The sequence below is a fragment of the Stegostoma tigrinum genome, chromosome 22 (assembly GCF_030684315.1).
Source record: "Stegostoma tigrinum isolate sSteTig4 chromosome 22, sSteTig4.hap1, whole genome shotgun sequence".
NCBI classification, from domain to species: domain Eukaryota; kingdom Metazoa; phylum Chordata; class Chondrichthyes; order Orectolobiformes; family Stegostomatidae; genus Stegostoma; species Stegostoma tigrinum.
Window position 1 is genome coordinate 26154893 of NC_081375.1, and position 15108 is coordinate 26170000.

The following is a 15108-nucleotide window of genomic DNA, read 5'->3' on the forward strand; positions in this document are numbered from 1 at the left end:
TTGGTATTTTTTTCAGTGATAAATCAGTGGTCTCAAGCCTTACTTTATGTTTTTGTTGTATTTTATTGGATGAGTAAGAAACGAGTATTCCAAGGTTTTGCTTGATGCTACCTTACCCCCTCGACCTTAAAGTATAAATTTACAACCCAAATCATGAGGCAATGTGAAACTTTTGTTTACCAGGCCATGGGTATTCACAGCTGGTGCACAAATGATGACAGCATAAGTTGTCAGCAAGGTTCATATTAATGTTACTTTACAAATTTGATGAATTGAAAGCAATTGCTCATCTGCTGTCTGTTGAGAAACTTCCTGTGAAAGTCATCTAAAAAAGAGCCAACATTGATTTTAAAGTCAATAAAAGCACTTGGTGGAGCAATTATAATTACATTAAATTACAACTAACTGGAGATCTAGCAATTAAAGATAATGTCACAATGATATCTGGATCCAGAACCAATTTTCTCTTAAAATGGAGAGATATAAAAAAAAGTTACTTGAAAGTTGTTTAATCCTTTCATTGCAGTCCTAAGTGCTTTTTTCGCATTACATTAAATTGTGACCTTTCAGTTAAACGTGTTGTTCAAAGAAATATTAATTTCACTTTTGGATATGTTAAAGTCATACAAAGCCACATTTCCTCTTAATTTGCGTGTTGAGAACCATGCCTGAAATGGGTTGATGATGTTGATGTTGACAGTGATATTGATTTTAACATCTGAAATGAAAGTTTAAGCTCAAGTTTTCATTGTGTTTCATTGGCCAGACTTATCTTTACTGTCTTATATTTGCATATAGTACACAAATAAGGCAGCTAATACATCCAGTGGGTAGGTGTACTACAAGCACAGAACATCCAGATTTAATCACGATCTGTTCCAGGTTCAGTGATTTTAATCTGGACAGCAGTCAGGGACTAGAGTGTGTCTCACTGCCTCTGGACAAGATGGGTTTTTAAGTTCGGGTTTCAATTCTTAATCATGTTCCACTGAATCCTCCTATTGTTACAGAATTGGACTGGACTAGTGATACCATTCACCTTCATCCTTTATTGTCAATTAACACATGTTGGTGTGATAATGGTTAAAGTATCAGACATGTCTGGTGCCAAATGGAATCTCATTTGGCCAGGAGTCAGTGTGTTCAAGAGAGGAAGGTAAGAAAGGGAGGAAAATAGAACGAGAAAAAAGCTCATCAAGGCGGTAACTCAAAAACGAAATTCAAGGACAGCATCATGTACAAATGGGACACAGTTCAACAGTGAAAGCTCCAGAATTATTTCATGTGTAAAGATTAAGCTGCATAAGTAGCTTGTTTTCATTCTCTGTTTTTTCAGTGCCTGGACCTCCTGTAGGAATCCTGTTTCCAGAAGTTCGAACTACATCTGTGCGTCTAGTCTGGCAGCCTCCTGTAGAACCCAATGGGATCATTCTTGGTGGGTGACTTGGGAACTTCTAAAGCCTGGAAAATGCATGACAGAAAATAATTACGCTAACCTTTCCAGTTATAGAAGTAGAGCAAGGAAACAAGAACTTGTTAAAAATACTCAGCACGTTAGGTGGTTTTTTTTGGAGAGAGTTAATGATTCAGGTTGATGAAAGGTTATTATCCTGAAATATTAACTCTGTTTCTCTCTCCACAGATACAGCTTGCTGGCTGAGTATTTTTGACAAGTTTAATTTCAAATTAAATGTTTTATTGGGACAAAATAATGAAGCTAATGGCAAAGCCATTTTCACAAATACTTTGGTGTCCTGAAGTATTCAACTCAGTTCTGGAAAAGCAGCAAATATCATAACCTCGAGCCATACAAATGATAACAAAACTTTTGTTTTAAATCAGTTTTTTTTTTAGAACGAAGAGCAGCAATATGTCACAAGATGTGAATATGTCACTAGATGTGATATGAAGATGAGGTTTGTTTTGTCGGGTTCCAAAGAAATGTCTGAAAATGTTTGAAGTTGTTCTCCTATAAAGAGATTAATAGGGAATGTGTACTATAAACAGAGTGTAGTCTATCCTGGCAGTTATATAGCCATAGAGTCATATAGCACGGAAACAGACCCTTCAATCCAATTTGACCATACTGACCAAGTGAACCAAATGAATCTAGTCCCACTTGCTTGCATTTGGTCCATATCCTTCTAAACCTTTCTTAATCATGTCCAAATGTCTTTTAAATTTGTAACTGTACCTTCCTCTGGCAGCTTGTTCCACACACGACCCACCCTCTGTGTGAAAATGTTGCCCCTCAGGTCCTTTTTAAACCTTTCTCGACACCTTAATCAATGCACCCTAGTTTTGAATTCCCCCACCCAGTTGTGAAATATTGAATACAAAGAAAATTATACCATGTTAATTCAAATTGAAGACATACTCATGTATGTGTGTCGATAGCTTTCAAATGCTGAATGTCTATCAGCCTCACTGAGTGTGTTGGCACATTTCCAGGGACATTTCCAGAATTATCAGCTATTCCAAGAAAATTAGTGTGGGTATTGCTAGATTTCTTTCCAACAAGATACATGATGTGCATTTTAAGTCAACAAATACCAAAAAATGCAGAAAACATGACTCAAAGAGAAATTTAAACTGGATTGGGAAACACAATTTATGGTCGCAATTGAATATCTGTTGTGTGCCCCATCGACATTCAATGGAATTGTATGTCCAGCAATGTATATAAGGAACAGCCGAAACATTAGTATCTGTTTTACAGTAAAACATGCGACAACTGTTCTTGCCAAATTTTGGACTCCCGAGAGAGAAAGATCCCTCAATTTTCTTACTGACTTCAATTTGTAAACCAAGAAACCATGTGTATAATTTTGAAAGATTGTGTAGTGTTCACAATCTACATTTCACAAAACTTGACATTTAGTGTTTTATATCCTCAGCTTACCAAATAACATATCGACTAAACACCAGCCACACAAACACTGCCACAGTGGACGTGTTGAACCCAAGTACCCGACAATATACAGCAACTGGGCTAAAACCAGAATGCAGTTATGTCTTCCGCATTACGGCTCAGACGCGCAAAGGGTGGGGTGAAGCAGCAGAAGCTTTGGTGGTAACAACAGAAAAGAGAGGTAAGTAGGAACAGTGTAAATAATGTAATTTCTATTGCATTTGAACAATTTTCTATATATTTATCCAGAATTCATTGGTCCCCTGAAGACTATATTTTCTAGAGTAGGTTTGAGTCCTTGAAGTGTTTCCAAACTGTTGACATACTGAAGGATTTAAATAAAGAAATAGAAGCAATGAAATGTCGTGACGTCTATAAATATCAGTTTATTGCTGGAATCTGTGACTAAAGGTTTCAGCTGAAATCAATTTGACTAGAAAACAATACTGCCTCTTTCCTTAGTGCAGGGCTTCCCAAAATGGAGGGTTGGGATCTAAATGGAGTTGCAAGCTAAAATTTTGGAGTCTCACATTCCTCGGCATTAAAGGCTGTCAGGGAGCTCTGACTGTGTTATGATAGCTGCGATCCCATTTTAACAGACAGGATGCCACTTTCCCAGGCTGCCCTTTTAGCCTCTTCTCACAGTCATCCCTCATACCCACTCTCAGAGAGAATGCCAAACAATTTTCAAGCTTCACATGGCAGGATTGTTGGGGGATGGGGGGGAGGGAGGGGTTGCACTGTGGGTAACAGTGGGCGAAAGCACTTCCATACAGAGCTTGACCAGTTCTTGATTCCCTGTAACTTGGGTATGCATTGTCCTTTCAAGAGGAATGAACACACTTTGTAACTACTCCACTTGAAAAAGCAAGGCACTGACAGGTGAAATATGTCAGCATTTCACACAGAAATGCCTCTATGCCCAAAATGATTTTAAATTCCTGAATGAGAGGTAGATGGCATGAAATGAGAGAATGAAACAAGGTTAAAAGCCTTCAATTCTTACAGTATGTGTATAATTTTGGAAGCTTGTATAGTGTTCACAAACTGCATTTCACATTTAGTCTTTTATATCCTCAGCTTATCAAATAACATATCAACTAAATGCTAGCATCATAAACACTTCCACAGTGGATGTGCTGAAACCAAGTACCTGAAAATTACACATTACTATTTAATCACCTCCTCAAGGAACAATTTCATTGTTTTAATTTCATTAACTTCTGTAACATTTGTGAAGTAACACTTTTCATGCAGTGAGTTGATATGGTATAGCACTTTGTACTAACCTGTACATGTTTAATCGGTAAGGGAATCAAGGAGTATGGGGAAAAGGCAGGAAAGTGGAGTTGAGGATTGCCAGACTGGGCATGATCTCATTGAATGGTGGAGCAGACTTTACGGGGTGATTGGCCTACTTCTGCTCCGACATTGTATCACCTTATTTGGTAGAAACAGATTCAGTAGAGCCTAACAAAGTCAAATTGAATTCAATATATAGTTGAAATGGAGAAAAATGTAGGGCTATAGGGAAAGAATAAGGGAGTGAAGCTAATTATAAACCAAATTCAAAGAGCCAATACTGATGTGATGGGGATGGTGAGATAAGGATGGCAAGATTCAGGAACCCTGGATGACAAAGAGATATTGAAAGGCTAATCAAAATGAAATAGGAAGCATACGTAAGGTTAAAGAAACTGAAATTAGTCAAGGCCCTTGAGTTTAAAGGAAGCAGTAAAGAACTTAAGAAAAAAATTAGGACGGTTATAAGGGGCCATGATATACCCTTGATAAATAGGATAATCCCAAGGCATTTTGTATGCAGATTAGGAGCAAGAGGGTAGCTAGGGAAAGGATAGGCCGACTCAAGGGGAATTTATGTACGAAGCCAGAAGAAGTAGGTGAGGTCCTAATGAGTACTTTGCAATGGTATTCACCAAGGAGAGGGACATGGATGGTGGTAAAGTCAGAGAGGGGTATGTTGATATTCTGGGTCATGTCAGTGTTGAGAAGAAGGTGGTGTTGGGTGACTTGAAAAACATTAAGGTAGGTAAGTCCCCAACCCAGATGGATTTATTCCAGGATACTGAAGGAGGCAAGGGAGGAGATTGCTGGAGCATTGATAGAGATTGATGCATCCTCTTTAGCCATACAATGAGATCCTAGTAGCCTGGAGAATATCCAATGTTGTTTTTTTGTTTAAGAAAGACAACAGCGATCATCCAGGAAATTATAGGCTGGTGAGCTGTACCTTAGTGGTACAGAAACTATTGGAGAAGATTCTTAGAGATTTACTCACATTTGGAGAAGAATGGACTTATTAGGGATGGTCAACGTGGCGTTATGTTGAGGGAGGTCTTGTCTTACAGAGAAGGTGGTATAGTGGATGTAGTTTTCATGGTTGTAAGAGAGTTCCTCATGGCAGGCTGGTCCAGAAGATTAAGTCATATGGGATCCATGGTGAGTGCAAGTTGAAGAGAAAACTGGCTTGGCTATTGAAGACAGAGGATAGTTTTGGGAAGGTGTTTTTTCTGACTGGGTGTCTGTGACCAGTAGTGTCCCGCAAAGATCAGTACTGGGATCTCTGTTACTTTTAAAATGTGTAAATGATTGTGGATGAAAATGTAGGTAGCCTGATTAACAAGTTTGCAGTCTACAATATATCAGTTGAGTTCTGGATCGTGAACAAAGTTGCCAACAGATTTGGCAGGATATAGACCAGTTGGAAATTTGATGGGGAAATGGCAGATGGAGTTTAATCCAGACAAGTGTGAGGTGATGCATCTTGGTTGGTCAAATGTAACAAGAACGTATGTAATACATTGCCGGACCCTTAGGAACGTTGATATTCAGAGGGACAAATCCTGGCAATGACAACCAAAGTGGATAAGGTGGTAAAGAAGGTGCATGCTTGCCTTCATCAGTCAGGACATTGAATATAAATTTTGCAGCTGAATGAGGCCTTAGTTAGACGACTAACTAAGGAGTATTATGTGCAGTTCTTGTTGTCACACTATAGGAAGGAAATGGAGACTTTGAAGATGGTGCAGAAGAGGTTTACCAGGATGTTACCTGGATTGGAGTGTACTAACTATAACATGAGTTTGGACAAACTTGGATTGCTTTTGCCACAGTATTGAGGCTGAGGAACAACTTGATTGAAGGATATAAAGTTGTGAGAGGCATGGATAGAGTGGATAGTCGGAGTCTTTTTCCCAGGGTGAAGAAGTCAAATACTAGGGGGCATAGGTTTAAGATGAGATGCAAAAAGTTGAAAGGAGATGTGGAATGAAAGTTTTATTTTTCCACAGAGAATTGTAGATGCCTGGAATGCGCTGCCAAGGAGGTGCTGGAAGCAGATACAATAGCAATGTTAGGAAGCTTAGGGAAACACATGAACAGGTAGGGAATAGAGCAATATAGACCATGTGCAGGCAGATGGGATTAGTTTAGAATTGCACATTGTAGGCACAGACATGATGGGCTGAAGGGTCTATTCTTGTGCTGTTCTGTGTTCAAATTGTTGGAAAACCAGCCTTGTCTCTAAACATTTTTGTTCCAACCTCAGTTCGTCCACAGCCTCCCAGCAAACCTGTCATACGACAGCAAGATGTGCAGTCACGCAATGTGCTGTTGTCCTGGGAACCGGGTAGTGATGGACTGTCTCCAGTTAGGTACTACACAATCCAAACTCTAGAGCTACCAAACGGAAACTGGTCACTCCACTCAGCTTCTGTGAGCCACGACTCTACGACATATCTTGTAGACAAGTAAGTGCGAGTATTTTTAAAGGATAGCCATGATTTCAGGAGAGTATTATTAAAATGGTTGTGAAAGATTTGAAGTTAAAAACATGCCAAGCAAATTTAAAAATGGAGGGGAGTGGCCAAGTTGGTTAATCTGGAAAATGATGCCACCTTTGTATTAGTTGAGTTGTACTAGTACAAAACTTAGGACCATGATAACTTGAGCTTTCCATAAGAACTTTGTGAACCTGACTCAAACAATTTAATTTCATTTCTTTATATACAGTGCTATTTCAATATTTGCTGATCTGGTGTTTTCATCTTTGTGCTGTTGATGTGATGCATGTCCATCTGCAATGAGAGGTGGACTACAATCAATTACTATGCCTGAGGACATTAATTTATATATGGTATTACAAGGAGACAGGTTTCAGTCAATAGGTGACTATCCTCATGATAATCTCCATTAACTGTCAACAAAGGCTAAACTGTTCGAAAACAGTTAAACCATGACAAGCGGTTTACATGATGATATAAAGTGCAGGGATGCAGGTATGTTCCTGATACACATCTTGAAGGACTTTGAGGGGAACAAAGAGAATTATTTAAGGTGTAACTTGGCATGATTTCCCAATTTTTACTGTACCTGTTGTGGAGAGATCCAGAATATTAAAATAAACGAATATCAAGAGTCATCTTGCCATTTGCAGGATCAGAGGATCAAGTGGTGAGCCGGAGTAACCAGGAGACAGATGTAATTTTCACATCAGAAATTGTCACTGCCTAGTTTCTATACATTGCGTGGGAAAATGGAAAATTGGATATCAATTAAGAAGTGAAATAATGTAATAATGAGATATTAATGCATGCTAAAATATGCAAATATACCTCTTGACGCTCACTAGAGAAAGCACCTTGTCTCACTGTTCGGCGCTTGGTTAGACAATAGGGCTGTTTTCTCTTGATTTTGGGAACTTCACTGTTGATCTCTAGAGATTCTCACAACTTTCTTTTGGAAAATTCAGCTCTTGTTCCTTAAAAACACTATTTCAAACAAAAAGCTTGCATTCAGAATGCGTCCACTGCATTTTAAATGTCATATTTTCTAAGCGGCATTTTTTTTTTGGCTAATGGAAAATCGGTAATTTTCTGCTGGCTTATTTAACCTTGGTAACCTTCCCTATCTACAAATCAGGTGGCAGGACTTTACAGTCAATTGCCATGTAATAGAAAAAGACCTTAACAATTAGCCTCCACTTGACTTCATAATGTGCCAATTCAGGATGTTTCTTCCCAGTGATTACCGGAGGAGTAACTGTGATGTAGTGGGAGTGTCACTGGACTCATATTCCAGAAACCCAGGCTAATGCTGTGGGGATGCCAGCAACTGTTAGAATTGAGAGTCAATTAATGAATCTGGAATCTAATGTGTAAGTAATTTTGACCATGATAACAACCATTGATTGTTATATGAATGCATCTGGCTCACTAGAGTCCTTTACGGAAGGATATCAGCCATTCTTACTCAATTTGGCCTACATGTGATTCCACCTGTATCAATGTGGCTGACCTGACCCTTAAAGTGCCTAGCAAACCACTTACCTCAAGTACTGTTAGACATGGCAACAAACACTTGCCTTGCCAGTGGCACCCAAATCCAAATGAAGGTAAAAAATGTAACCTTAAGTAAAAGATCACTTTAAGCACTGCTTCTTTTTTGTGGTTGTGCTCCAGACCTCAAATGACTCATGACTGTAGCCATGAAAGGTTGGTTGCTATGGTTAATGATAACATTTTTGTAAATTTAATAACTTCTTGATATAGCTCCATGATGAGATACCAAGATTTGCAGATGCTGGATTTGAAGACAATACAGTGTGGAGCTGGAGGAACACTGCGGGCCAGGCAGCATCAGAGCAGCAGGAAAGCTGATGTTTCGGGTCGGGACCCTTCTTCGGACCCATTTTCTGAAGAAGAGTCCCGACCTGAAACATTGACTTTTCTCCTTCTCTGATGCTGCCTGGCCTGCTGTGTTCCTCCAGCTCCACACTGCATTGTCTTATATAACTTCATGCCCAGATTTGCACTGAGTTACTAAATCAGGAAAGCAATGTCAAGAACTATTGAGCAGAATTGCCAAACCATACGAATAACGCAGATTAGAGACTCCAAAACTGAAACAACAAATGCTGGAGATCACAGCAAGTCAGGCAGCATTCAGGGAGAGAGCATGCTAACATTTCAAGTCTAGATAACTCATCATCAGAGCTGGACTCCTAAACTCTAATTAAGGAGTCAACAAATATTTTTGTTCAAAATAAATATTTATTCTCCAATTGCTATTGTGCTCAAAAATTAAATTAATTCTGATTTGAAATGAAGAGCTTGAAGCAGATCAGTGGCTCCTCGTTATTGACAATAGCTTTAAGCTCAACTGTGCAACTGTAAGATATGCCAGTCTTCGAATAAACTGCTTCTGACTAGTTAGTTCATTCAAATAGCAGATGCACATTGTACCTTCTCATTTTATTGATTGATTCAATAAAATGTGACTTGCAAAGTTGATTTAGTTCTTAATTTACATAGTTTAGTTACACTTTTTTTAAATAAATATGAGGAAGAATAATCCACAAAGGACCACAGAGTTCCCTCTTCATTGGAGAGAGACAATTGTTTCTGTGTATTTTGAGGATAGCCATTCCCACAAGTCTGGTGTAAGTTTAGGAGACAGAGTTTCTGTGACCTACTACAGCCAGCAAAGGGAATTAAACCTGCACTTCTGGCTTTATTCTGCAACAAACTCCGGTCATGTAGCCACCTGATTTAATTGACTCCCAAATAAGAAAAAGGAATAGAGGAAAAAAACATCACCATTGTAAAATATGGGAGGAAAAAAATTTCCGATAGTTTTACAGGGATAAAATGTTGGGCTCAATTTCACCAAAAATCAAATTCAATATTTTCATCTTCCTCCTCGGAAGACTGTGATTCTTTCTGCTCTTCAGCATCCATCGTATCCTCTCTTTGCCTTCTCCAGTTGTACAGGGTACAGCATTCAAGGATTTTAGAGCGTATTGTTTTCAGAGTATTCTGAAAGCTCCCCACACCCCCAAAGCAGACTGACACAAACATCAGAACCTCATCTACAGGAGGCTTACTATCTGCTCCACAATGGTGGAAGAATGGGCTACATTGTATATACACTTGGCCCAAGCCAGGTGTTTGCATAATATAGTCATAAGTCATGGTTGCAGAGAGTAGCCCTTGTCCCACAAGCCAATCCTGTAAGTCACATGGTCCTTGAAAAGAAGAAGGGATCTGAGAGTTATTGAAGAGATAGCATATGCCAACTTCCTGGTATTGAATGCCTGCCTCTAAGATGTGATACCAGATGTGATCACAGATGACGTGCACATTTATTGAATGGAGTAATTTTCGATTTGATGAAGTCAGCCGTATTATGATAGTAAAGGGAGATGGTGCATAGTGATAAAATCAATAGACTAGTGATCCAGGCTATTTCTCTTGGGACATGGGTTCAATTCCCTTAAGTTTAATTAATAAAATAGGAAATGGAATGAAAATGGAATATAAAATAAATGTTGATGGTGACCATGGTAACTATCACCGAACATCATAAGAATCTACCTGGTTCACTTATATCCTTTTAGGAAGAAAATCTGTTCTCCTACCCTGGTCTGACCTACACGTACCTTTGGGCACAATGCAATGTGGTTGTCTCGTTGCTCAGAAATGTACTAGCAAGGCACTCAGATCAAGGACAGTTAGGAGTGAGCAACAAATATTTACCAGAGACATGCATATCCAAAGAAAGAATAAATAAAAAGAGACATTGAGCTCTAAAAAACACTTGTTCTGGTTCAGCTGTTCTTTTGTAGTACAGTGAGTCACCAGTGACATAACCTCACCACATCCTTTTTGTATAAATGCACATTTCCATTCCTTCTATAATGCAGTACACAAGACTAGTCCCTGTTTAATATCATTCAAGTACAGACAGAATGTGTGACTTGCCATTTCAATGCTGCAACAGAAAGAAGAGGTCTTTTTTTGTTAACTACAATCACTGCTGTCTTTTCTTTTGCTGCTTCTCTTGATTTTAAATCCTTTTTTATTGCAGTTCTCAAATGAATAATTCATAACTGTGGTGTCATCCTAGAGTTTTTCTGCCTTCGATATGGCACACGTGCTTTTTCAGCATTTCCCAATATGGGCTTTCCTTCCATTTGAAATAAAGAGCTGTATGTTTGTCTGAGTTTTTTCTACTTCAAATTAGCCAGCCTATTCATAGTAAGTTTTCAATACTCAGCATGTACATAACAGCTTAAGCCATGGCTTAAAAACAGTACAAATGTGTTGCCGCTTGAATTAGTAAAGAGGCTAATAAAAATATTTCAGAGAAAAAATGGAAAGAAGACATTATTAAATAAATATAAGTATCTGTCAAAATAGATCATGGTTTGATGTTTAAAGTTTTAACATGCTGTAGACCACATGAATCTCATATGAGCTGCAACCATTGAGAGGTCATACATTACCCAGATGGCAGGACAGTGTGGTGTCAGGATTCATCAAAATCTATTTTATGGATCCCCATGTTCCATGTTGGAGAAATAGTAAATAAAAATAAATGCTGCAGAGAAATATTAACATTTGCTGGCAAATATGACCAAACAGAACATTTGCAATCCTTTTCATCATTGCCAGAATCTCATTCAAGGATCTGTTGGAGCATTTGTGGAGCTGTGGTAATGTCCTTACCTTAAGCTAGGAGGCCCAGGTTCAAGTTGCACCTGCACCAGAGATCTGTAATGACATCTCCTGGAACAGTTTGCTTTGAAAATAATTATTTGAGTCACTTATGGAGAACATATATCGTATAAAGGTTGTACTTTTGATACTCCGAAGATATTTTATTTGCTGTAATTAAACTCCAGTGATATACATCTATCCCTCATCTGTAGGCTAAACCCCTTCACCTCATACAAATTCCGTGTGAAAGCAACTAATGACATCGGAGACAGCAAGTATAGTGAGGAATCTGACTCTGTCACAACACTGCAGGCTGGTGAGTCTCTGTTTTAATCATGAAGTTAGAAGTAAGATAGAAAAAGTATTTTGTTGATTCTACTCAGTATTTTAAATAACTCATTTAAAATGGGAATCTGTTAATGACGTGAGTTTGGTTGAATGATAATTGAACTCTTAGTTTGTCTAATAATGAACATGAGCCTTCTGCTGGATAATGGGAGTTGGCAGATGATCAGTGTCCCTCTATTGCACTGCCGCTTGCATTTCTGGATTCTTTAATATGGTCATCCCAGTCTTATTCGTACTGTTTCTCTCTACGTGACTTTGCTCCTTATTTACAAGAACAACTGGTGCAATTTGAAAAATGTTCACACAGTTGGTTGCACACTTGTCTGTAAATCTGAAGGTTGTTTTGATTGTCACTCCAAACCTAACCGTGTAATCTCAGCTGAGAGCCAGCAGTGAACAAAGAATGCTGCATGACCCATAAGCGAATACTCCATACGTTTTGGATCCTATTTTCCTGCCCTTCTCAAACAGAAATTGATACTGTGATGTGGTTCCAGAGCTTGGTCAGTCCTTGAAGTATCACACCTGTCTTTACATTGGCATTTCCAAATGTATAATTATTTTCTCTTAGAACATTCGCAATAAAACAGATGAATTAGCACCACAAATAGTGGAAATTGGTAAAATATGTTTGTAGAGTTAGTAGGAACTACCCATACTGGAAATTTTGAGATAACAAGGTGTAGAGCTGATGAATACAGCAGGCCAAGCTGCATCAGAGGAGCAGGAAGGCTGAGATTTCCAGTCTGGACCCTTCTTCAGAAATTTCTGAGGAGGGGTCTAGACCGGAAACATCAGCTTTCTTGCTCCTCTGATGCTGCGTGGCCAGCTGTGTTCATCCAGCTCTCCACCTTGTTATCTCACAATGTGTTTGCAGTTATGGAGACATGGCTGCAAGGTGACCAAGGCTGGGAACTGAATATCCAAGGATATTCAATATTTAAGAAGAACAGGCAAGAAGAAAATAAGGTTGGTGATATTGTTCATAAAGAATGAAGGCAGTGCACTGGTGAGCAAAGTTTTCTCTAAGCAGCAGCTATGCATGTGTGCAGTAGTTTAAAAGTTTGCATGTCACGTTGGCACACCAATTGCAGCATTTACCTCTGATTCCAAAAGTACTAAAGGAGTTGGCTATGGAAATAGTGGATGGTTGTCATTTTATAAGGTTCTGTTTTCTCTGGAACAGTCTCAGCAGATTAGAGGGTGCCAAATAAAGCTTAACTATTTAAAGAAGATGAGTGGGAGAAAATAGGGAATTATAGATTGATTAGCTTAACATCAGTAGAGGGAAAATGCTGTAGTCCATTATAAAAGGATGACATAACAGAGCACTTAGAAAATATTAACAGAGCACTTAGAAAAGATTAACAGATTGGATAAAGTCAACATGGATTGTGAAAGGGAAATCATGATTAACAAACCTACTAGAATTTTATGAGGATGTAATTAGCGAGAATAGATGAGAGAGAGACCACTAATTTGTATTTGATAAAATCTTACAAGGGTTTTGTGCAAAGTTAAAACACATGGGATTATCAATAATTTACTGGCATGAATTGAAAATATGTTAGCAGACAGGAAATGGAGAAAAGGTGTAAATGGGTTCTTCTTGTAGTGTAAAGTGGTGATTAGTGAGGCATCACAAGGATCAGTGTTTCGGCCTCAGCTATTGAAAATATACAGCAATGATTTGCACTTGGGAACTAAGTAGAATATTTTCAAGTTTGCTCATTTGTGTGAAACTGGGGATGGGGTGCAGTTTGTGAGTGGAGAGGAGCATGTAAAGAAATTTCAGAAAGTTTAGGCAGGCTGAGTCAGTGGGCAAAATGTGGCAAATACAATATAATGTGGCTAAGTATGAAGTTATCCATTTGCTCGGAAAACAGACTGGCAGAGTTATTTTTAAATTAAGATGGTTTGGAAAATGTACACAGGGATTTGGGTGTACTTATATACACCTTCACAGAAAGTAAGCATGCAGATGCAACTAGCAGTCAGGAAAACAGTTGGCATATTAACATTTATTGCATGAGGATTTAAATTAATGAGCAAGACCACACCTGGATTGTGTTCAGTTCAAAAGAAAAGATATGTTTGCCATAGAGACAGTGCACTGAAAATTCATCAGACTGATTCCTACGATGGTAGGATTGTCACATGAGAAGAGATTGAGTTGAGTAGGTTCGTAATCACAGGAGTTTAAAAGAATGAGATGAGATTGCATTGAAATGTATAAACCTTTGACAGGGCTGTGTAGACAGGATGCAGGGATAATGCTTCTCCTGGCTGAGGGTGATCTAGAATATCGGGTCACAATCTTAGGATACAGGCTAAACCAATTAGGCCTGAGATAGGGAGAAATATCTTCACACTGATGGTAGAATTTTCTGTCACGAGGCTGTGAAGGCTAAGTCACTGGACATGTTTAAGAAAGAAACAGAGATTCCTAGATACTAAAGGCAACATGGGGTGTGGGGACAAAGCAGCATATGACTTTGAGATAGAGGATCAACAATGATCATATTGAATGATGAAGCAGGCCTGATGGGCTAAATGGCGTTCTCCTGCTCCTCCTTCCTATGTTTCATTGGTGCACTCCTTGATAAGGCAGTAAATCAACAAATTGCTCAGGTGGCTGTGTAATCTGTTCAGGAGAAGTTGGTAAGATTTCTAGGTGTTCTAGAATCAAACGCAACTTTTCCAACTGTTAAAATTAAGTTAAAAAAATCTGCTGGCTGAGAAGTCATCCACAGACATGCTTTCGACTCCAGATAGCAGCCCATCAGATCTAAAAGAGAATCAACCAAAGATTGTTCCCTGTAATACCAAAGACTAGTATCTGATGATGTATTTAATATGTTTCCCATTCACGAACATAGATACCTCGTTCAATGCATCACCATGTGACTGGTACACAAAGCCACTGTTTTGCAAATTACTTTCACATTATTTGGGACAAGAAACAGCTAGCCCAGGCTTAAACTCCTTTGATCTTGTTGTTTGTCTGAGGTCAGAATAAACTTATCTGCCACTTGCATGGGCACATTGCCAAGAATAGTGATGTATTTTCATTGTTCTTTCTTCAGTGTGTAAATGTGTAATTCATGAGTCTGTAGTTCCAGTAGCTAAAGCTGCCTTTATGTTCTATGTTGCTGTTTGGGCACTGAACAGCTCTCCAAGCCATTTTCCAGATGCATAATCAAATGCAAATCAACATCAAGCCAAAGAAGTCGATCGTAAGAGGAACTAACTGAACAGTTGGTCAAATCAGTGTGTTTTAAGGAGGAGCTTAAAGGAAGACAGGGCAGTGGAGAAGTTGATTGGTTTTGG

General features: G+C 38.7%; 1 protein-coding gene and 1 long non-coding RNA gene across 7 annotated transcripts in view; one reads left to right on the forward strand and one right to left on the reverse strand.

Moving 5' to 3' along the window:
* Positions 1–15108, forward strand: part of sdk2b (sidekick cell adhesion molecule 2b) — an 892722-nt gene that overhangs the window by 692871 nt on the left and 184743 nt on the right. For all 4 annotated transcript variants that reach the window (XM_059653700.1, XM_059653701.1, XM_048555196.2 and 1 more), the window contains 4 exons: positions 1337–1435; positions 2898–3092; positions 6480–6681; positions 11643–11746. In XM_059653700.1, the coding sequence (XP_059509683.1) occupies positions 1337–1435; positions 2898–3092; positions 6480–6681; positions 11643–11746 (600 nt within the window). The remainder of the gene's footprint in view (positions 1–1336; positions 1436–2897; positions 3093–6479; positions 6682–11642; positions 11747–15108) is intronic.
* The window catches only part of LOC125463653 (uncharacterized), a 128378-nt gene continuing 113441 nt past the window's right edge, over positions 172–15108 (reverse strand). Inside the window, exons 1-3 of one of the 3 annotated variants that reach the window (XR_007249885.2) lie at positions 7546–7676; positions 7304–7447; positions 172–1461 (exon numbers count right to left, since the gene is read on the reverse strand). This is a non-coding gene — a long non-coding RNA (uncharacterized LOC125463653). Of the gene's footprint in view, positions 1462–7303; positions 7448–7545; positions 7677–15108 lie in introns of those variants that run through there. The other 2 variants (XR_009447073.1, XR_009447074.1) reach the window with 2 other exon arrangements.